This window comes from Bacillus rossius, chromosome 16, assembly GCF_032445375.1.
Source record: "Bacillus rossius redtenbacheri isolate Brsri chromosome 16, Brsri_v3, whole genome shotgun sequence".
Classification (NCBI taxonomy): domain Eukaryota; kingdom Metazoa; phylum Arthropoda; class Insecta; order Phasmatodea; family Bacillidae; genus Bacillus; species Bacillus rossius.
In genome coordinates this window covers 27,282,202-27,305,377 of record NC_086343.1, presented here as the reverse complement: position 1 = coordinate 27,305,377, position 23,176 = coordinate 27,282,202, and the positions used below count along the sequence as shown (strand labels likewise).

Below are 23,176 nucleotides of genomic sequence, written 5' to 3'. Positions count from 1 at the left end.
TGCACATTTCTTAAGAAGTCCGCCTAGTCAAGGATTTGTGTGTTAATTAGCCAGGAGAAATACGACGCTCGCTGGTGTGTCGAGCGCGGTTATCACGTCTTAACTATCGCACAGTCTACGTCACGCACTGGACAACAATGACATTTTGGTGGTTAAGTACATTATATGCCGGAGAAATGAAGATAAAGGTGTAATTCACGGTCTTCTGAGTGTTTAAAAATATTTAATTCCCAAAAAATATCGTGAAAGCAAGTGATTTATACCCTTATAATATTTTAATAGTGCAGTTTCTTAACTGAATAAGCGAAGAGAACTTTACTCATTTGCACTTTAAGAATATTCTTAAATGCGTTTTATAAACAGACACCACTCAAATTTAGAAGTTTTTAAATCGCGTTGTTATTCAAAATTCTGCCTACTGTTATTTCCAGGTAGACAGTACCCTAAAGGCGGTAATGTTCTAAATTATTTTCAACCTTCAAATCGTGCTTTTGGCAACTGAACAAATTAATATTTACACAAATTAAGTTATTTTTAGAAATAAAGCAATTAAATATGTACATTTTATTTTTTAGAAATCTTTTTAAATTCAAAATTGAGTTATAACCTCTAGCATAAGTTTGAGAGCACGTAATTTTTTGTGATTACAATTTTATATTAAACGTTGGTATGTATATTTACACATAAACAATTATATTTAAGAATATGAGTAGTATTATACGTATAAAGTATAATATAAGTTTAGAATAATATGTCCGAGCGCAGGTTTCTGGCTTAGGGGCGAGAATATGGTCAAAGACCGGCCGACATCTTAGATTTCGGTGACTTACCTTTATTCTATAAATACGTGAATAAATTTTCACCCCGATTTAGTTTCAGCCAAAATATATTTTTATTTGGCGGCAGTTATCTCTAAGTGATTAATGAACCCAATTTCGGGTTGTCATTAATGCAACATATAAAAATTTTTAGAAATAAAATTTTCGAAACCGCAGGGTGCAAAAATAATTAAAACAAGCACTTGCATAATAAAATTCAGAATACTTGGTTCGAAATCAAAGAATGCACTTTAAAAAATGACCACACACACACTTCCTTCGCAATATTAATTTCATCAGACTAAGCCCAATCACTACTACAAAAATGTATGTCACTCCCATTAATGTACCACCACAGCAGTCATATTGGTTGCGAGCTAGTGTCAATTACCTTACCCGACACCATTTTGGCCACCATCTTAACAAAATGAGTAAATACTTGTGAAAATATTCTTAAAACTAAATTACATAATTTATTATGAACCTAGTTCGATCGCTAAATGATAAAATACCTTTTTAAAAACTGGTGATTTTAAGCATTATTAAAAATAATAATTTAAAAACTAAATACTATTTTGTAGATAAATATTTTTTTGTAAGTTCGTAACCTACTATAAAAAAGGATATACATAACTATACCTGTTGTTTCCTTTTTTAGTAGAAAGGTCTGAATAGAACAAAATAATTAAACCATACGATACCAAATCAGACTTCATGACTGAAAAGGTCACTAACCTTTCACGCGCTACTTTAAAAGCCACATTGAATTAACAAGGTTGATCTCGTCAGGGATGGGAATGTTCTAAAAAAAAAGTGGCGTAAGGGATTATTCCTTCGACGAAGTTCCGCTGTAATTCCGCGTCGAGGATTCCTGAAGCATCTCTTAACGCATCGACGATTGCAGCGGTTTTCCCCGTGCTTCCTTTTTTTTTTTTTTACTGGCTGCCAACTTTATCCGCGGGGAAAATTTCAAGCGCGCGTTACACGAGGCGTAACAATATCGCCTAAGATTTCCGACAGGAAAAAGGGGGGGGGGGGGGGGAGAGCAACACCAAAAATCGGATATATATATATATATACACACACACACATATATATATATATATATACATATGCGTGCAGCAAAGTTGGGAAAGGAATTTTTTTTTTATTCGCTCCCAAACTTCCCGCATAGAGAGAGAGAGAGACGCTCATTTCAACTTCCATCCGTGATGGGGTTTTGACGAATGCCGGCGAGCTGGAAGCCTCAGACGCGAAACGAGATGCACACGGCGCGCAGTGCTGCTCCAGGCAGATTCCTCCGTCTGCAAGCTCCAGCGAGCTCCAGTGCGATCTTCACGGTAGAAGCTCTCCGAATAACGCAACTCCTCGGATTGCGTCCTTTTTGAGGGTAACTTGGTGAGTGGGCTTTAAGAGGAAAATGTTTAACGTTTAAAACTATACACCTCAAAGATATCGCTACGATTCTTGTCAGAGATAACACTACCAGATATTTTCATAAATCGACGAAAAATATTTAATGGAAGTGAACTGAAAATTCCTGGAAACCTCGTCCGTAATGTGGAGGGAAAAGGTGACAGAACCAAAAAAATATTATTTATCGTATTTCTTGAAGCTTCAAAAATCCACTTTTATTACTAATGAAACGGAAATGTCCAACTTCATCTGGCACCAGGCTAAAAATCGAAGTCTTCACATTTGCTTTGTCAGTTTGCTTTCAAACTGGCTGATTTCTAACAGATTTTTTGTTCTCAATCTGCACCACCCGATTCGCTGGCTGGGCTTCGTCGGTCCACAATCGTTCAGCGACGTATCCAAATAACTGCGCTCCAATAATGAACACAGTGCGGGTGAATGAAGGTTTGCATTCTAGCTTGCGGTCGAATAAATTCGCGAAATTTCCCAGCCTCTCAACGATCACTGATGAATCTACATGCACCTGGGCAATGATAGAACAAGGACCTACACACAACCCGTATATATACATGCACACATTAAAAAAACTATTCTGTGCAAAGCACCATATATATATACACACACACGCACGCACACACACACACACACGAATGCAGTTTTCATCTCCAATATTAGGATTTTAAAGCAAAAAAATACCTCTTTCCGTAAGAGAGAGTTTAGATTTTTGATGTGCAACATCTCAGCTCTAGGTATACGGTAGTTTGGAGTAGCTTCGTGAAAGCAACCATTCAAGGAGCGGAAATGTAAAATAAATCACTGCGCTGGCATTCGTGGTGGATGGCGGGAACCTATTCCATAAAAGGAAAATGTTACAGTATTAATTTTAAATAATTTTAATAAGATAAGCAGGATTTTAATACAAACCCATGAAGAAAATCAGGTCCACAGCCGGGGTTCATTATTATTTTTTTAAATCTTCGCTTTTAACGGAGTCGTTTAATTATTTAGTTCAAAATTTCGCTCTGCAAATGTAATTAATATAAAGTCAAAGTAGCTGCTCCGGCAGCGAATTCTAGCGGCGGGTGCGGAAACTACGCGAGATACGCGTCCAGAAATGAAGCTGAATACACCATTTCCGTACATATGTATCACGCTCGGCATCGTTTTTATGAATTCAGAGTTAAATTTTCGTGTCAAGAGTTCCCTATTATAAGTGCGCGTTTGAAAAACGAGAACACATGAAATGACACCACTGGCGAGTACTGAAAGGCGTAGCCCCGCCCAACTCAAAAGAAGTAATCGTGACTGCGTGGAACGCGATCAAAGCCCAGGCGTATATGAACACTTAGGGGAGATTAAATCAGAGAGAACATGGCCTGGCTTCAATGAGACGGGAACAGGGGAGTGAGGGAGGGAGGGGAAGGGAGGTGGTAAAAACTGCGATTTCCGCGAATGCACCACCGACACTACCCCTCTCCCACCCACACCTTGTAGAGACACGGAAGGAGCAGCCTCGCAACCGAAAGACGCCACTGGTCAAGGACCCTCCATTTGCATTAAGGCTCCTTCCAGACGGGAGACTTGTCGCCCGACGACTGTAGTCACTGGAGACTACGGGAAACTAGTGGCAGACAAGTCGCCAGATATATCACAGGCGAATTTAGTATAAAATTGCTAATTAGTCAATCAAAATATAATACTATATCAATAAATTGTCCCAAATTGTTCATGCATAACGCAATAAGTAAAACAAATTATCTGGACTCTTATCTATTCTTAGGTATCTAGGACGAATAGATTCGCTTATATTGTTGTTTTTATGTTAATCTGCTGATGAAATGTCCCATAATGTGGGACGTTGCCGAATTTCTTGAATAAACTTCTCAGTATCAAAAAGCTCTTCACCGGACGCCATCGCAGACAAGTCTACCGTGTGACGGCAACAATGCTACTGAATGCCCCTGCAGTCTCTCGGCGACAGCAGGTACCCGGCGACTGATAGCCTGTCTCCCGGCGACACGGTGGCGACTGTCTACCGTGTGAACACCACCAGTGCTGCGTGTGTAACTGCTGTCGCCGGCAGACAAGTCTCCCGTGTGAAAGGAGCCTAAAGGGGCCATCTTTAGTTCATCTAACGTTTAGCTTCATAATTCTGATTTTTTAACTATATCAAATTTTTGGCATATCAAAGCAAAAAAAAAAAACAATATCTACCAGACATTCTACACCGGGTTGAAAAAACACCATATTTGCTTTACGTCTATAAGCAACACGAGGAAACAATTTATTCCAGGCAAGAGACTATAATCATCATAATCACACCAGTTCACAAGGGTAGACTTCAGCAAGTAGACAAAGCGAAGTCCTATGACATGTCAAACCAAAAAAAATTTAGAACGGCATCTTTATTGCAAACGATATCAAAATATATGAAATTCAAGATGAGAGGCTAGGGTTCCGAAGCGGTAGTGTGCAGAGTTCCGAAGTGCGGTAACGTCGACTTGCAAAACATGTCTGCCAATCCTGCTCTAGCCATAGTTGCGCCGTGTGGTTTGGGTGCAGGCACGGAACAATAAAAATGTTATGCACAAACTTTCATTACACCCACCGCTTCTGTTGCGATGATAATAAGTATCTCGAGAATTGCTAGTCAATAAAAATAGGGAAACACTGAAATATTTCTAACTTTACCAGAAAAACTGTCAGAATTGAAAAAAAAAAACATGTTAAATACAATGCAAGTCATGCCATTATAACCCTTAAATATTTTACTTTCGAAGATAACACGCTAAATATAATCTTTTAGCGGCACTAGTATTAGAATACCATCAAGGCTACAAAGAAAACTATTTAAGAAGAGATTATTAGTAGGTATATTTAGCAGCAACGGTAACGCACTGGCGAACAGCGAACACACGCACGTTTATTTGGTTCAAGAGAGGTGGGTTCGCGCATTTCAAAAATGTTGAATGCCAATGAAACTTCAATAAAGCAGACACTTCACGACGTTTTAAAAAAAAACCGACGGTAAAAAGTCCGAATGAAAAATTGGAACGAGGCGCAAAAAAAACATTTTTCACCAAGTCGTCCGCGCGGACAGTGGAGATATCGAGACGGCTCGACCAATCACGAAGCTGCCAGCATATCACCTCCTCCCCCCCCCCCCCCCTTCACCTTCACCATTCCAACGAGGCCAAACATAAACCCCCGCCTGGCGCCCGCACAGCCCGGCTTTTTGGAGGCCCATCAATCACAAAGAAGGGTAGGGTTGTAAGTGGAGAGGGGGTGGCGTGTTTGGAATCACGTCAACCGCAAATGCGTGCAGAGTCGACACGGGCCATGGAAGCTCCTCCCCTCCTCTGCAACACATTCCCTGGAGAACAAAAGGGGGGAAAAAAAAAATATGGAAGCGTGGTGTCAAAAATGAGAGAGCGAAAAGGAGGGGGGGGGGGGTGTTTCCACCCCACCCCCTCCCCAAAACCAACGCGAGGGACACACAAAAGGGGATGATGACAGAGCATGATGACAAGCCTGCAGTGCGCGTAGCCGATATTCGGTCGCAGATACAAGCCCGCTGACACACTGGTGGGGTCGCTGAAGGGAGGGGGGATGTGGGTTGAAAATGGAGTGTGAGTTGGGGGGGGGGGGGGGGGGGGGTGAGGTGACAACCAATGACCTACAGCCACGCTCACCTCTTGACAGATCTATTTATAATTGAGCTACGTGGAACGGTTCGTCCAGTTATTCAAAAAAAAAAAACGAGTGCTACTGTCTACCATCCATACGGAATGATTCAGAGTTCTACTGATATTTTTTTTTTTACTACAGGTTCTTCAATAACAAAATCAAACTTTAAACTTTTTATCTACGGTGTGACAGCGGAACGATAACTCCGCAACCAGTGAATTTAAATTAATTTTAAAATCCTAATTAGCTTTATTATGTGTAAATATTATTTTATTAGGGTTTGGAGGAAGGTGAAGGTTATTTTTGGATTATTTTCAAAATTCAATTTTGGTCATTAATGGCGTATCCAGCTGCTATCCAATTCAAAGTGAGATAAATGAACACTAAAAAAAAATACAATTTTAGGTAATAAAAGTATTAAAATAGATCAGAAACAGTAATGGTAAAACCGGATAAAAGGGTTAGCCATAGTCCGCATTCGCCGTCAATGGGTTTTCGCAAACAAGATGCAAGAAGTTTTAGTTTGAAAATTGCAAGATAATCCTCATAAATATTGTTAAAACATTTTTTCTAGTTACTAATACTGATTTGGTTTTGTTTACTATACAACATCATGGACCTTCCTCCCCATGAAAGAGATTGAATTCAAAAAATCTGCCTTGTCTTTTTCAGTTTTTGGCAGTATACGCCCTTGGGCGTATACATGAATATCTAAATATCTAATTTTTCTTTCATTAAAAGTTGAAATTTTCACGGACATAACACTTGCCGAGGTGGTCTCAAGCATTGGGATGCTTGACACGCGTCAGTTAACGTTCACATACTCCAAAATCACTGGGTTCCTAGGAAATTAAAAAAAAAAAGAACTTATCTAAGTACGTTAAAGGAGATACAGGAACGGAAAGACGCCGTATAAGTATAAACTTTGATGCAAAACCAATTTTTCATAATTTAATATTGAAGTTTTCCCTACGTCAAGGCACAGTAAACAATAAATTGGATTTGATAAGATAGTATAATTGACAGCATTGTTTGTTATTTTCAAACAATAATTCAATTCTGAATTCCAATGACTTCATGGGAAAACTTTTTATCAGCCAGTCTAAATTATCTTAAGGCATTAATCTAACTTTTAATTCTATTCTTAAACGAAACAAAATGAAAAATAAATTTGTAATTGCGTAAAAACAATTGACATTGTTTCATAATAAAATACCTGAGAAAGAATCAGTTCTGGACATAAATGAGAAAATTTATTTTAAAAGTGTTGAAAGGGTTAGTAAGGATAGCCATATCAATTTTTATACATTTTTATTTACTACTAATATTGACATTACTAATAAGATCACTACACTACGGTGTTCACAAATCACTAAGTATCTCTCCGGTTTACAGTTCAATAACCTCACAGAGCCAGGCTCAGTGGTTCGCCCTTCACCGCGCGCCTGACCACACACACAAAAACTCACGCCACTCAGTCGCACTCTCACGGTCCCGTCGCTCCACGTCGCTCCACTCTCAGGGGGGAGGTGTCTTTCTCCTCGCCGAACTCTCTTCATTCCACCAGCCCGTCTGAATTCTCGGAACTCCCGCGGAGGCCGGCGCCGCCGCATTTATACCCTTGGCAGTCTTTCTGGAACCGACTGGAGTGGTTGCGACGCGTCGCGTCCATCCCGGGGCCGACTTGACGCTCGAAGCATCCAGAACAACGGCGCCGTTTCATGCCACTCCGCGCGGAATTCCCAGGTCACCAAGGGATGGATAACAGCGCCGTGGAAGGAGGCGGGGGGCAGGGGAGTGACGAGGCCCGGCCGCCCTAATCCCCCCACAAAACTGTATGCGCGTGTGACGATAGTGGCCATGCCGTCCCACCGGGCACCCGGGTTATCTGGCGCGTGTCGCGTCCTTTATCGCCCACGTTCGTAACAGCAGTATCACTCGGTTACCTTAATGTGGTTTACCTTAAATGAAAACTTGGGCGTAGTTTTTAAACGGATTGAATTAGGAAAATGGCATGGCTGCGACTTAGTTTAAGGTCACTTTTTAACCTCAGCATCGCACGTATTTGCAAACACCAGAAACGTTGCAGAAATTTGGTACTTGGGTCAAGTGCGATTGTTTAAAAAAGTACGAATTAAAATTTTTCGTCGTTGAGAACTACAGACACTTAAAAAAACACTCCACTCCCGCAGAAAAAAAAAGACGCGCAGACCACCAGGCGGACAAAGCGCGGCTTCAGGATGAATCCACGCAGTAACTCGTACGGGGCGACGCCCTACTGGAACGTCACATCCCACACACGCGCGTGCGCAGACAACACGAAGCAGCTCCCAGAAGTCAGCAGGAGCAGCAGAAGCAGCAGCAGCAGCAGCAGATGGAAGCCCAGGTAATCAATTACCTGGCGGGTCCATTAGGAGCCAGCGCGCGCCGAGAGAGCCAGCCAGCAGTTACGTCACCGCAGCGCGGCCGGCAGAAGCAATCCATTAGGGGCGAGAATCGCCGCTCGCGAAGAGTGCGCCGTGGATGAGTTCCAGGAGATAAGGGGGGGGGAGAGGAACCCACGAAGAGCCCCCACCACGACACGTCGATGAGGAGAGAGGGGAACGGGTTTCCCCACGACAGGGGTGGGGGAAGGGCGTGTGTGAGTGGAGGTGGTGGGGAATAAGGGGAATTCGAGACAGCTTACCTTCCCTCCCCCTTCCGCATGGGAAGACCGTCCGACGTGGGGCGGTCGGGGTAATTGATGGCGTCTTTGCGGAGTGGAGTGAACCCACCCCCCCTCCGACACTTTTTATAAAAAAACCAAACATTTCCCCTCACGACACCCCACCTTACCCCCACCCCATTTTTAGCGTCGTTATGCGGCGGATGAAGCTCCCCGCACGAGCGCGCATGATTGATGGTGATTTTCGAACCAAATCCTCCTTCCTCTCTCCCCTCTTCAACCCCCCCCCCCCCCCCCAAAAAAAAATAGTTTCTTTTTCAACCGCTCACTGCCCCGATCCTCTTGGCGCCAAGCAAGCAGGGTTGGCAGCCTTGTACCGGACCCGCAAGTTCTGGGTTGGGTTTTTCAAAATTATTTAAGATAAAAATTAAATTATAAAAAATTAAGTTTTATTACAATTCAAGATATACAACACGTAAGTACACATATACGTCTATAACACATGCACACCAAAGTACAAAACAAAAGACTGGTTTCAACTCATAACTTAACACTTAGAAATTCTTTCAATTATCTATACTAATATTATAAAGCTGAAGAGTTTGTTTGGTTGTTTGTTTGAACGCGCTAATCTCTGGAACCACAGGTCCAATTTGAAAAATTCTTACAGTGTTGGATAGTACATTTATCGAGGAAGGTTATAGGCTATATTTTATTATCAATAACATTAGTGATCCTTACTAAAAGTCCAATTTAGAATCAAATGCGTTGGAGGGGGGTTAGATACAACACGCAGTACACGTACGAAGTGTGTGTTGAGAATGCCGCAGGCGCTAGAAGTATATTTCCTATTGCCTATTAACATTGTTGCCACGCACTAGATGCCTTATTCTTAATTTTCCCATACAAGTAAAAAACACCCGTGTGATATTAACGAAGCAATCAGTACCCTCATAAGAGTTCAATTAGTATTTAAATACTTTTTATCACTTAAATCGCAAACAAACAATTGTTTTTTTTCCTCTGTGTTTGTTTTTTTAATGCCTTTTTTTTAAGTATATATATTTTACAGACTTGAAACTTCACAATAATGCTCCTTATGTTACGCAGGATGACATTTTCCGAAAATTAGATCCCATGGGTGGTTAAAAGCAGGCAACAGTGGGTACTTTGTCTGCATGAGAACAGGATTTTGCATTGTTCATGCCTTCTGCGTCTCCATGGCAACGGGCATCGCGCGGCAGTGGCGTACCCACAAGGAGGGGCATGTATAATGAGCGGCGCAAGAGTGATCTGCCTGTAGACTGCCGTAGCGAAGTACTGGTACATCAGTTGTACGTTGCGTGCACGAGTCGGGAAAACTATCGGTGCTATTCATTTTCTCTCCGGTACATTATACAGCATTGTAATAAATTTTCACTGAATTTTTTTTTATTTACCATTACTGTAAATGGGAGATGTGGCTTGATTTTTTTCCATTAGTATAGCCGTGCGAAGCCGGGTCGGGCAGCTATCCTATATATATAGTTACGCCAATCGTCGACTTAATGATCGCGTAATGCTGTGAGAGCGCCTGCCTGCAGAATACCAGCGTGCGACGGGAAGTCGCCCACCAGGCGTCTGAGGCCGGGAAACTGAAGATAGCCATAATTGCAGTTTTACACTCAGCAACACTTTCATATGGTTTGTATATTTTAACAAGGGCATTTGATTTTTTCACCAATAGATGGAGTTATGAGTTAAAAGCTATTCTTTATTTTTATTTAATGTAAGATTTTAAATGATTGTTTCACTTTTCTAGTTTCAACAATTAACTTCGCAAATTAAGTACATATTCAATTTATAGCTGAAAAAAATTTTGATTACGTGAGTATGTCGTTATAATTCATTAAATATTATTGAATGAGACGATTCACATGCAAAGTAGTTTTTCAAGAGGTGCTTCATTAAAAAAATTTAAAATTTATATATATAAGAAATAATTTTCATTTTCACAATATTAAAATTAACTTTTAATATTTCGTGTATAGTCCATCCACGGTAACCTCCTACTTTTTTAAACGAACCTTTGAAAAAACACACCAGGATGCAGCATGTTTTGTTCGTTTGCAAAAATACTTTCCATCATATGCATATTAAACATGCATTAACACTAAATTACCGTATAATGATGTTAAATAAAATTTTACAAAAAAAGTAACTATCTATGTACAATATTATTAATATTAATGATCTCGCATGTGTGTAAATGAAACAGTGAGAGAAGTGGTGTGTTGGCAATGATTAGAACGAAATAGTTCCATAGCCAAAATATATATTTTTTGACTTTCCGCGTGTATTTAAGAATTTGTGTGGGTATTTGTTAAGTTTGAACATTTTTTTAAATCTCTGGTGAAATAAAAACGTTATGTTAACGGTAAAAAAATATTACGTGCCGAAACCGTGGTCGCGCATTAATAATGTTAATAGTCACTTGTTTGTTTTCTCTTTCAGCCGTTTGCAGTCTGCACAGATTACGCCATATTGCAGTGTGTTTTAATATATTACTGACCGTGAAATAACCTACAGTTTGTTTTTCAGGATTTTGTGTTAATATTGTGTATTTTAACTTTGTTATATTATTTATTATCTACTATTGTAATGATGGAATTTGTTATCGTTTTGATATTTTGTGTGGTTCTTGTGATTGCTGTAATGGTAATTGGTTCCGGAATGGGGAAAGCTACTTCTTCGCAGCGTCAGATGGACATCATTAACGTCGCTCAGAACTTATATGTTTTAATTAGGAAAGGCGACTTGAAGAAATGTGACGTTACGCAGACGACCGCGTTTCTTCTCAACATCGCAAAGTCAACTGTTCTCAAGTAAGTAGGCTTTTTTCGTTTTCATGCACGTAAAAAAAATATCGACTGTGTCCTAAGTATTGTCGGCCTGTGTTTTAACTCACGAGGTTTTTTGTGTTTTATTTCCAATTTATAATTTTTGGGGTGAGACAACACCGCCATGTGGCGTCTCTGTTGAAAAGTTAACCTAAAATCATATTAGGCCTACTCAGGTCCTAACAATAACAATATAGGCACTTTCAAGTATTTTTATGGGTGTGATACACGTTTGTTTATAACGATGTTTATAAACTTTATGATAGGTTTAACTATAACATAAGGGAGTGATTTTATAATTTGCATTTAATTAGTTTTTCATCTGTTTGGGAGATCACAAAATAAATAAAAAAACACTTCATTAATTTCGTGGACAAAGTCTGTCATGTTTCCATTTAGTGACCACAAAGCAAATATTTGTGACAAAATGCCATATTTGGAACACTGCCTAACTGCGTATTGTGAACGGGTCCCCGGAAAAGTGTTATGACAAATGTTTTTTTTTTTTGGTTAGGTACTACAAGAAAGACATTGAAGAAGTTTCAACACCAGGAAAAAAGTGGAAAAAAAGGCCACAGGAAGGAAAGTCACTTGACACAGTCGACGATTTCACAGTAAATGCAATCAGGAATGCAATTTACAGGATGTACGCTGAAGGTAAAAATTTGATACTGAAGAGTAGTTTCAATATCACTGGGGTAGGCCCTACTTAATTGTATTCATTTCATATATCCATATGCAGATTGACCGGTTCAGTTTTTTTCCCGATATCATCTGTCCTTTAAAAATACTTAACATTTTTGGGTGGTTTGTTAGGTTTCTTTATTGATATGGTATTGATATATAGAATATTGTGCAACATATGAAATAGGTACACGTCCTTTTAAGGTTAGGTTAAAGATAGAAAGAAAATTGTTACATTCTAAAACTACAAGTAATGTTTATATCGTTATACACAGTATACATATTAAATAACCTCAACTTTTATGATGTATCAGAAGGTTAAATAATGACTATTTCCAGTATCAATAATATCCAGTTGTGCGCTTTAGCAGTAATTGGTTACAAATTAGTGAGTTGTGGTCTAAGCAAGCATGGTTATTAAAAAAAAATTGGGATACTTAATTGGCTAAATTGTACTGTGTGGCAGGGTCCAGTACAATATATATTCTATTGCAAAATAGTGTCATGCCCCGCCTAACCCTTTAGAAAATATAGGGGTATTGTTATTTTATAAACAATAGGCCTACTTCATTTTAATGAAGTATCATATGAAAACACAACTTAGCCAGACAAACTGTGTGTTAGTGTATGAAGTAACAGAAGGTTATAAAACAGTAAAAGTTTAGTATCGCGTATCCGATTCGATACATTGATCCTGATCGCATGATCCTGCAAATATTGATCCTGTGATTGATGATGCTTGCTTTTCTAATTTATTACGTTTAAAAATCCTGTACAAAACCAAAACTAAAAACCTGTGATGTAGTAATGAGTTATGATTTAAAGTTGAATAATAATGAAAATATATATGTTTTATTAAACTTATGATAATTATTCTTGCTATACCACAATATTTGATTATGTTCAGGATCTTTGATCTGAATAAATGAAAAAAAGCATGCACCACACGATCAATAGGATGTACAGGTTCATGCATAAAGATCTAGGGATCACATGGGATACACGATACAAAACATTTACCTATAACACAGTGTAGAGCTTGTAACTTATTGATTGCTAAATTGAATGCTGAAATAATAATGTTTTACACAACTTCAATACAAACGCGCAATATAATCGTCATATCATTGCAGACAAAAATACTGCAATGTAGAATTCCTCTAAGCAAACTACAAAATTTAAATTAATTTAAAAGTATTTTTGAAATGTAAGTTTATTAAAACTATTTAATAAATGTAAATTGTGCACTTAAATTATCTTCTACGGGGTTGTGGTTTCGCTTAGTTTTGTGTACCTCTGTTATTTCATGTATTGTTAATGTATGCAATAAATTTACAGGTTTGAATGTTACAGTCGACACCATTTTGAAAGAAATCAGGGAAAGACGAATAGATTATTATGGTGGAAGATCAAGTCTTCATAAATTGTTAAAGAAGATGGGATTTTCATGGACAACTGTTGATGGACGAAAAGCTTTGATAGAGAATGAAAACATAGTATTGAAGCGAATAGATTTCTTGAGAAAGTATAAAGAAGAAAAAGAAAGAGGTGCCAATTTCATATTTGTTGATGAAACATGGATTTTCCAGAGAAGCAAGGCATTAATTTATTTGAAAATTTGTTCTGTGGTCCAATACAAAGTATTTCATTTCCATTTCATATATTTTTCAGGAACTGTATCAAAGTCATGGCAGGACAAGAGTCTACAATCTGAGAAGAGACGTACTGTTGGAGATGGTAAAAGGTTTATTGTTGTTAATGCTGGAGGGCGCACTGGCTTTGTGCCAGGAGCAGGATTACTTTTTGTTTCAGGTCAGAAGACTGCAGACTACCATGGCGAGATGAATGGGGAAACTTTCTTGATGTGGTTTGAAGACATGTTGGTGCATCTGGAGGAACCCAGTGTCATTATAATGGACAATGCTTCATATCACAGCACCCAGGTATGTGCAATGGTAAAGCAGTGTCTTTTTATTGCTCAAATTGTAATGTGAAAAATTTACATGTGTATAAGTACGAATATTCGAGACTAATACATTTTGCCAGCAATAATTATTATCTTAATAGTATGCCTACACTACATTTTTATAAACTATAATGTTTGAGCTGAAATTGATTACACACACAGATTATATATATATATATATATATATATATATATATATATATATATATATATATATATATATATATATATAATGTAATTGAATTACATCATAGTGCAAACTAATTTAGTAGAGGGTTTGAAATACCAAATAAAATTTTTTTATTGCAAATAGCATTTGAAAATGACATAATTACTTGTTTGGTAAAAGGACCCACTTTATGAATGCTCTGTTGCCCTACTTAATAAATTAAAATAATATTTTCAAAAAAATTTCTAGTCACTAAACTAACATGCTTTATTAAATTTAGAAATTCATTACGACAATATGCCAAAACACATGTTTGCTTTGCATAAGTACAGTAGAACCCTGTTATAATTTGTTTTTAAGGGGCTACAAGAAAAAAAAAAACATAAGCAGGAAATTCAATTTAGTACTTTTTAGTGTGGATTTATTGCCAATGGACTCAACAAGCTGCATAAAGATATATTTGATGCTCCAATTTGCTTGTAGCAAGCCAAAAACAATTTTTCTTTAACATCATGGTGCTTCCAGCTTCTATCTGCTTTGTCTTTACTTACACATTGTCTCATTGCTGTAAAATTGTCTCATTTCTGTATAATTGTCTCATTTCTGTATAATTGTCATAATTCACGACAGTGTTTACAGTGGAAATGCTTAAGTCCAGTTCTTTTGCCACTTGAACATGTGATTTAAGTGAATACATTTGAAAACACACAGAATGGCTAAAAATTTATGAATTTATTTGTTTTCAAAGGGTGTCAACAGGCAGTTAACTGCTAACATACACATATACATGACAGTATAGACAAAGGCTTTTAATTTTTTTCGTCTTCTAAAATTTTATGAAGTGAACATTACAAGCACGAAACGCATAATTTGTGAAACATTATATCCAGGAATTAAATACATTGTCCTTATAGGGAAAATATTGGACTTGAAAAATAATACATTATAGGCAGGAAAACTTTATAAGCAGTAAAATTGTAACAGGGTTCTACTGTCATGAATTCTTATCAGCTACTTGAGTATTTAGTTAAATGTTGGCATAACGTAGGTTGAGAAAACACCTACAACGAACTGGACCAAGGATGCACTGATCGCGTGGCTGGAGAAGAATGAGATAAAACATGAAAATAATTTGTTGAAAGTGGAGCTGCTGAGAATAGCTAAACAAAACAAGCCCCGAATACGGTATATTATTTCGTTTTTTTTACAGCATTTCTTTAAAAGTGAGATAGTTGCAAAAAATTACGTATACGCCTTGTTCTAACACACTTTTCAGATATGAGGTAGACGAGTTGGCTTGTAACTATGGCCACACAATTCTACGACTCCCACCCTATCACTGCCACTATAATGCAATCGAACTAGTTTGGGCTCAATGTAAACACCATTACAATAGTAACGTGGGGCGGGCCAAGAGATTTGACAATGATGCAGTTGCAGCCATCTGGAAAGAGGCTCTTGATGCTTCCACACCAGAGAGGTATTTTCATGTTGCATGACCAATGGGGTATTCCTTTTGAAGTAGAAATTGTTTTATTTTCCTGTAGAACATTCCTCAAGCTTCAGCAAAACCCTTACCATACATTTTTACATAATACGTAAGTATTGTTGCCTAGCAGCCTGGTCCTACCATTCCTTTTGATAACTTTGTGTGCTAGTGTGTGTATAGTGTGATTATCATTTTGTGTATATTCATATACCAGTAATACAGTTTTAAAACAATTGGTAAAAATAAGTGGTTTGAATTTGTGTAGTTGTCGTTTTGAAAATGTGTTGCATGTATGTGTTTGTGTTCGTGTTTGTGTTTGTAATTTTATTCCCATGTGATTCATACATATCTGTGTAGTTTCTAGATCTAACAGTGGTGACTTATTTGCAAGGTTTTTTTTTTTTTGTAATTGCAGTCCATTTGCAATTGTTTCATTTCCATAAATAGTTTTGTATTTATTATTAATTGTGATATTACTTTCTGTTATGCTTAATCTTGTGTCAATGACTTTAAAGTTATGGTGGGTTCAGTGCTGTAGGCAGATTTCAATATTCAGATAAAATTTCAACGTAGAGAATTTTGAATATTTTCATCTAGCGAACTTGAATAGGTATTTACACATGTAGTTCTTGCACATTAGTATTTTCAAAAGTTATGTTATTATAGTGAAATACATAACAGTAAATCATCAAAACTATTCAAAAAATTAAATTTTCGCTATATCTCACTGTTTTTGTCTGGGACAAATTTTAACCAAAAACAAACACAAAAGTTATGAAATAAATATTTTATCATATGCATTCTAAGCCTTTATTGATAACATAGAAAATATTTACAGCTTTATTATATCTTGAATAAACCACTCAAATTTTTTTTTCAGATAACATAAAACAAAACATGTTACTTCAAGTATTAAATAATAGCTTTGATAGTTGAGGAAAACACATTAAATGAGTTTTGTTGTGTTTAAAAATAGTTTCTTGTGGAGTGAGTTCAAAATTGTATGTAATAAAGAGCATGCCATGCATTGTTTACTATGCCGTTTTGACAGAAACAAACATATTTTGTTATAGAGTGGTTTTTGCTATAAACAGGTCATTTATATAGAGGTTTTACTGTATACATTAATTTTTTTAGATGGGCGAGGTGTGTGGATCACGTGGAGAAGCTAATTCAAGCAGACTGGGAGAGAGAAGTCCACATAGACAGCGGCACCATTCCTCCACTCATCATCCACCTCGGCGAGGATAGTTCAAGTGAAGACAGTGACAGCGAAGAATTTGAGGTTACGACACAGCAAGTAGATGGAGACAGTGAAGTACTGGCAGTTCCTCTTGATGATTTACCCGGGTGTTCTTATTGAGGTCTGTATGTAATAAACACCTGGGCAACTGTAAGTATTGGGGTTTGAAACATTTTTTTTTCTTTTATGCATTCCCATTAAGTATGTTGATTACTGGAACTTTATGTATTAACTTTATATTACACATATTATAAAATTAATAATAAATTTCATTTCTGGATTCGTATAGGTGTATGTGAAACATTTTATTTTGTTGTGTCTCTTCATTTTTCAGTGAACTTACTTGGAAAACAAAAAGCCAGTCCCCATCCAGGGCCACAAATAAATAATGCATATAAGTGGTATAGAAATTACTGTCAATTCTTTACCACAATTTTACTGTTCATAAAATTATGATTTTGTCTAATAAGTATACTCAGGAAAATGTATATAACCATATTTTTATTTGTGGCCTTAACCGGCAAAATGGTAGGGGTTTAATAATAAAAGAAGAAAATTCATTTTTAAATGTTTTCATCTGAATTTGTTAATTTTATTAAACCTTCAATCCTTAGTCTTTTCCAGATTGCTTAGATGGACAGCCATATGTATAATTTACAATACTTTTTTTTCAGATGCAGAAAACTGTGTTGAACTGTACTAAAGGATGATATTTATTGCTTACATAAATTTTGTAAATTTATATGTTCTCCTAAAAATTTACTTTAAATTATATGTTATGCACATATACATGTATACTTAGATCATATTCAAATTACTTTATTTATATATATATATATATGTGTATACATACATACACACACACACACACACACACACACACACACACACACACATTGTTTTGACAGCTGGTGATTGTAAACAAACCATTTGACATTTGTCACATGGCAATGTTTTTGTTTACATACGGCGGAAGGATACATAGTGACATTAAAGTAGATCCGGTGAAAAGCAGGGCTTCAGAAAAGTAGGAGGTTACCGTGGATGGACTATATATAAAGTTATTTGTTATATTCATCATTTTTAAACAGAGCGCTTCAAAATTAACTAGTAAAAGCATATTTCATTTAGAAAATTTAGTAGACAACTAAACAGAAGATTTCTTAAATTCATGCAAGTGCAGGCAATACGAGTGCTGAAATTGTACTGTTATCCACTCGCCTTCATAATATTAAATATTTAATTTTGTACTTTATAGCATTACCATTAATTAAAAAAATCCCTTTTCGCACAGCCTACAGGGGTAGGTACATTTCGAAGTATATATTTCTTCAGGAAATATTTTGGAAAAGTCCTGGAACATTTTAAGAACTTAATTTAGCCTACATAACATCCTATACGTTCGTCAATATTCAATGCAGCGAAAATATTTTGGAAGTATTTAAGTTAATGCATCCAGCATTATTATGCCTAGTAAGGTAGTACGGAATTATTTTTAATTTCAAACACTATTTTTAATCCCTTGCACTAAAACGTGGTCGTATAATTTTTTTCGAAAGTTTTGATATAACGTTATGAGGTTATTCATAAATTCCTGCGTATTTTATATAAAATAGTTCTAATTTTTGTTTATTTAAAGGCCTGTTGCAGTAATAGATAGTTTCATTAAAAAAAATTCCAGCCAAAAGTTTTAGATCAAGTTTAGGCGTTTTACAATAAATTATAATGAATTTTATATACCTATTAGAAAAGTAATGGCAGTTTGTTTTTATACTTTTGTTATTTATACTTCAGTAATGGTTTTACCAATAATTGTATCAGACAATAGTTTTAGATACAAATTATAAAATTTGAAAATAATTAACGGATTTGATAGTGTACCTATAAGGGCGTTATGATTTTTTTTAAATACTGCCCCACATTTTTTGAACGCTTTTTGAGCTGTTTAACGAGCTGTGGTGTGTTTTGCTCGTATGAATAGGCGTGACCCAAAACGCAAACTAACTTCAGAATTCACAATTCACACCATACAATCTATTCCTAACTTCGTACATCCATGTCACGAGGTAAAACCTTTATTTAGAAGATATTCCGTGGGAAATTTTGGGGTTCTCCATTAAGCTAGTCATTTAGTACTAACGTAAAACATACTTTACACTATTATTTTATGCAAATCAGTTTAAAATAAATTACATCATTCGTAGGATATTTATAGAAAAAAGCTGACAATGCCACACTTTACATTTTTCAGAGCTAATCACAAAAAATCTTAAATACAGAACAAAGTCTGTAAAGTCAATACTACTTGCTACTAAATGATTGAAGATTCACTAATTTAGTAATTTGCGAACCGATATCATATTGAACCGATATCATATTGAACTTATGTAAAACAAGTTTCTCAAAATAACAGGTTTCACGAAACATCTGCGCTGGAAACTTTTGTTGGTGTTTCGGTTTTATGTTGACGGAACAGAAATGTTTTTAGATAAAATTGCTTCGCTAACACTTTTGTAATACCTGCTTAACTTTGCATGTGCAGGCATTACATGCAAATTACAATATGAATTCAGTTTTAATTACTTAATTCATATCTGTGGCGTATTTAATTATACATATTACCTAGATCGTAAAATATAATTCTGAAACATAAAAAAATGACATCGCAAATTTAAATTCAGTGTAAAACAAAATATTTCACAGCTCATTGGACGAGCCTATTTTAAAAATTTTAAGTAGTTTAATCCACTGACTGTGCGCTAGTATAATCACCCAGGTTTACACATCTTAGCTATAAAACATTGTTGTTCACTGTAACAGACCGAACACTTTCATATCGCAATGGTATGTCGTAAAGAGGTTTTAGTTATGATTAGGCTGAACAAATATGAAATTCTACAACCAGTTCTACCAACAAAATCAAAATAAATAGGTAACACTAAATGATTTATTAGTAAACTTATATTGTAATAAAGTAAAACCTTACTAACTACAAGTCACTGTCAGCATGGCCATTGAGTGTAAAGTAAATGTGTTATCATACGTATTACTAATTATAACCTCAACTACTTCAGCATATAACAAGATTACAATGCAAAACCAAACTGGAAAATTAATATTCACTGACCCCTACCCAGATACCCGAATAATTCGCGTTCATGCTTCTTGGGATTTTTTTTTTTGCTGTGGTTATAATAAAAAAATGTGTTACGAACGCTAGACAAGACCGCGATGCCCGTCAGGTTCAAACAGGCTGGCGGCCACTAAAGTCACAAGCCATCCGTTGACGTAAGGCCTGGCCGTGTTACTAGGGTCCTCGCTACCCACAACCCCCCCCCCTTCCCACCGCTCCACATACACATTCCTGCCTCAGGATATTGTCCCCTTAGCTGCCTGTGAATTCCGGGATTTCAAAGAGGCCGCCGTGAGGAGTGGCGTGAATAAGCGTCGCTGTTCTGGGTGTTTCGGGCGTCGGGTCGGCCCGGGATGACCCGACACGTCACAGCCGCTCTCGTCCCTTCGAGAAGGACGCCGAGGGTATATAAGCGACGACGCCGGCCTCCGCTAGAGTTCTCATGGTTTGGAGAGTTCTGAGAGTAGGGGGAGAGAGACCCCTCATCGGGCAGTGATACTGGCGATACGCTTGCGATCAGCGAGAGGTGAAGAGGGCAAGTGGCTACTGGTAAGCGAACCAGACCTATCGGGAGGAGATACCTGCGAGTGAAGGCCTGGCGAGCGATAGTTGGGGACTGTGCTGCGGCGCGGTGTGGGTGAGTGTGCGAAGGAAGCGGACAGAGGCGGACAGAAGAGCGAGCCACTGTCTAGCCAAGCTCCAGCGGATAGTGTTAATGTTTCAATGATCAGTGCAAGACTAAATATAATTACTGCTCTTAATATCTCTGTCCACAATTATAGTGTAGACATTAGTAATAGATAAAACTACCAATTCATTGGACTATACCTTACGAACCCAGTTTTTCCCCCACATGAATATTAATAGATTAGTCCAAATACATAAAAATATTCTTGCAATATTTTATTTGTGTAAGTGGGTTTTTGCTCGTTTAGATCGTTAGTGCATGCAATATTTTTTTCAAATACTCTAAAATTGTGAAAATGTAAATTTTATCTCGCAAAATTTTTTTTTTTTCATTCCGACGGGAAACTGCACGAGGCAGCGGCGAAGTTCCGTGTTTGTAGGCTTCCCAAACCAGAACTATAGCACCGTTAATAAAATGCTTTCACACTTTCACCGGTTCTCCAACCCGGAAACACGATGGGGGGGGGGGGGGGGGGGGAGAATTCGAGCTTCAGAAAGTTTCAAAATATTCACAGCAAACTCCAAAAGTTACAAAAGTTAAATTTAGCCGTTCTCAAAGCCTACGTACTGAAGGCCTTTTATTTATTTTTTTCGCAAAAAAGCTACTAGAAGTTTAGTTCAGCGTGAGAATATAGGAGGTACGCGCGAATTGATGGAGGAGGGTGGGGGGAAGGGGCACTATGAAACACAGTGGAATTAAATCGCTAACCCAATTAGCGGAGGGCTTTACCCTGCCAAATAAAACTGAATCCACGCAGCCATTTTCGCCGGCTTTTCACTCGCTGGTATTACGACACGAACCCTTTCAAGCCCGCTTTGAAAACCTCTCCGAAGTCTGCAGACACAACAACACAGGGAGGGGCGCGATTTCGCGATGCTTTCGCTCGCAGCGGCGTAAATGACACCGCTAAATTAAACCCCGGGGCTTAAGGCATCATTTAGCTTTTACTGTTTACTTATGACGCGCAGTTTTAATTACTTACCCCCGGGCCTTGCAGCCAGTTTCCGGTGTTAACCTATGGAAGATCGCATCACAGCGAACACTTCGTTAACTGACAGCCAGCTTATAAAAAATACGGCTAAAGTGTATATATATATATTATATATATCATGTAAACGAAAAACGTGTAACTTATTTATAGCTACAAAAATAAAACCCGACAAAAATAAAAAAAATGAAGTTTATGGAGTTTTTTTTCTTTTGGGTGTCTAGATAGGCTAAATATATAAAAGTGGGATCACAGGTGTTTTCCAAAACTGGAACATTTCTTGGCTCACGAAAGTTTTTTTTCTAGGTTGTCAGGATATATATATATACATATATATATAATCACGAAAATAGATGTACAGACATCCGATAACCATAGACTATGACTTAATTTTGACAGTAGTTTTTTTTTAAAAATTAGTTTGCAATTTTACAAAATTTATTCTCGAAAATCAAACAGTGCTACAGGCTTAGGTTAAAATACAGCATAATTGGCAAATAATTAGAATTTCCATCAGTTTTTTTTTTAAATTTTTACTTGAGCACAATAGTAAAAGTAAATACAAGTGGGTGTAAAATTACATTAACTTCTGCGGAGATACTGTTGCCACCTTCATCAATTAAAAGCTCGCATTTCAAGAGATACCAGAATTTCAAACGCGACGGAACTGACTAATTTGTTTGAGTTTGCTTGACACCAGAAAAACTTGTTACAACCAAAATTGAGTTTTTTATTGCACGAATTATACTCTAAAGGACTATTACACAGAAAAAAAGTATAATTCAGTGGCCACCAATTAAAAAAACATAACATCGCATATTACGAAGTTGTTTTTCAGCAGATCAGTCTACACATTCCCAAACGACAAGAAAGCTTGCAAGTCACTGTTTGAGAGTAGTGTGGAATTGCATGCAAAGGTGACACAGTAATTTTTTTTTAAAATAAACTATGTTTTTTTAATGTGTAACATCCTAGCTCTCGATATACGGCATTTGGTGGGAGGAACTTTGATACTTGTGACGGAAGTCTCATGTAACGGAAATGTTTAACCACGGTGCTGCCATCTGTGGCGAATGGCACGAACCAAAGTTAATAAAAAAGGGAAACTTAATAGTATCAAATGTTTAATGAATTTTAACACGATGGGTAGTATTGTAATTAATATTCCATGTCGAAAACCAGATGAAAAACTGGGGTTTAGTATCTTTACATGTTTTTTTTTCTTCGCTTTTATCGGAGTCTTTATTATATAGTAAAAATTCCCTTCTGCAAATCAATAGCCGACGAGGCTGCTCCGGCAATGAATAAAGACAACATGAAAAAAATTTGTGCGCATTACGATCGGCAATAT

At 37.1% G+C, this 23,176-nt stretch overlaps 2 protein-coding genes across 7 annotated transcripts in view; one reads left to right on the top strand and one right to left on the bottom strand.

The window, feature by feature from the left end:
- LOC134540050 (very low-density lipoprotein receptor) overlaps positions 1-23,176 on the bottom strand; it is a 494,291-nt gene that overhangs the window by 246,226 nt on the left and 224,889 nt on the right. The gene's annotated exons all lie outside the window — the stretch shown is intronic.
- On the top strand, positions 11,126-17,566 carry LOC134540140 (uncharacterized). 4 transcript variants are annotated; one of them, XR_010076414.1, is made up of 5 exons: positions 11,126-11,450; positions 11,980-12,122; positions 13,488-14,092; positions 15,333-15,764; positions 16,911-17,566. XR_010076414.1 is itself a non-coding variant. In XM_063382672.1 (5 exons), the coding sequence occupies exons 1-5, from the start codon at positions 11,227-11,229 to the stop codon at positions 17,134-17,136; spliced, it is 1,335 nt and encodes a 444-aa protein (XP_063238742.1). In that variant the 5' UTR covers positions 11,151-11,226; the 3' UTR covers positions 17,137-17,565. The 4 variants fall into 4 exon arrangements, 3 of the variants coding, with proteins under 3 accessions (XP_063238743.1, XP_063238742.1, XP_063238744.1); XM_063382672.1 differs by having other exon boundaries at positions 11,151-11,450; positions 15,333-15,469; positions 16,911-17,565; XM_063382673.1 differs by lacking the exon at positions 15,333-15,764 and having other exon boundaries at positions 11,143-11,450.

Bases quoted from the DNA above. Each gene is read 5' to 3' on its own strand.
- LOC134540140 (XM_063382672.1), top strand. From the start codon at position 11,227: ATGATGGAATTTGTTATCGTTTTGATATTTTGTGTGGTTCTTGTGATT. The intron at 12,123-13,487 runs GTAAAAATTTGA...ATAAATTTACAG, and splicing joins TTACAGGATGTACGCTGAAG to GTTTGAATGTTACAGTCGAC. The intron at 15,470-16,910 runs GTATATTATTTC...TAATTTTTTTAG, and splicing joins CAAAACAAGCCCCGAATACG to ATGGGCGAGGTGTGTGGATC.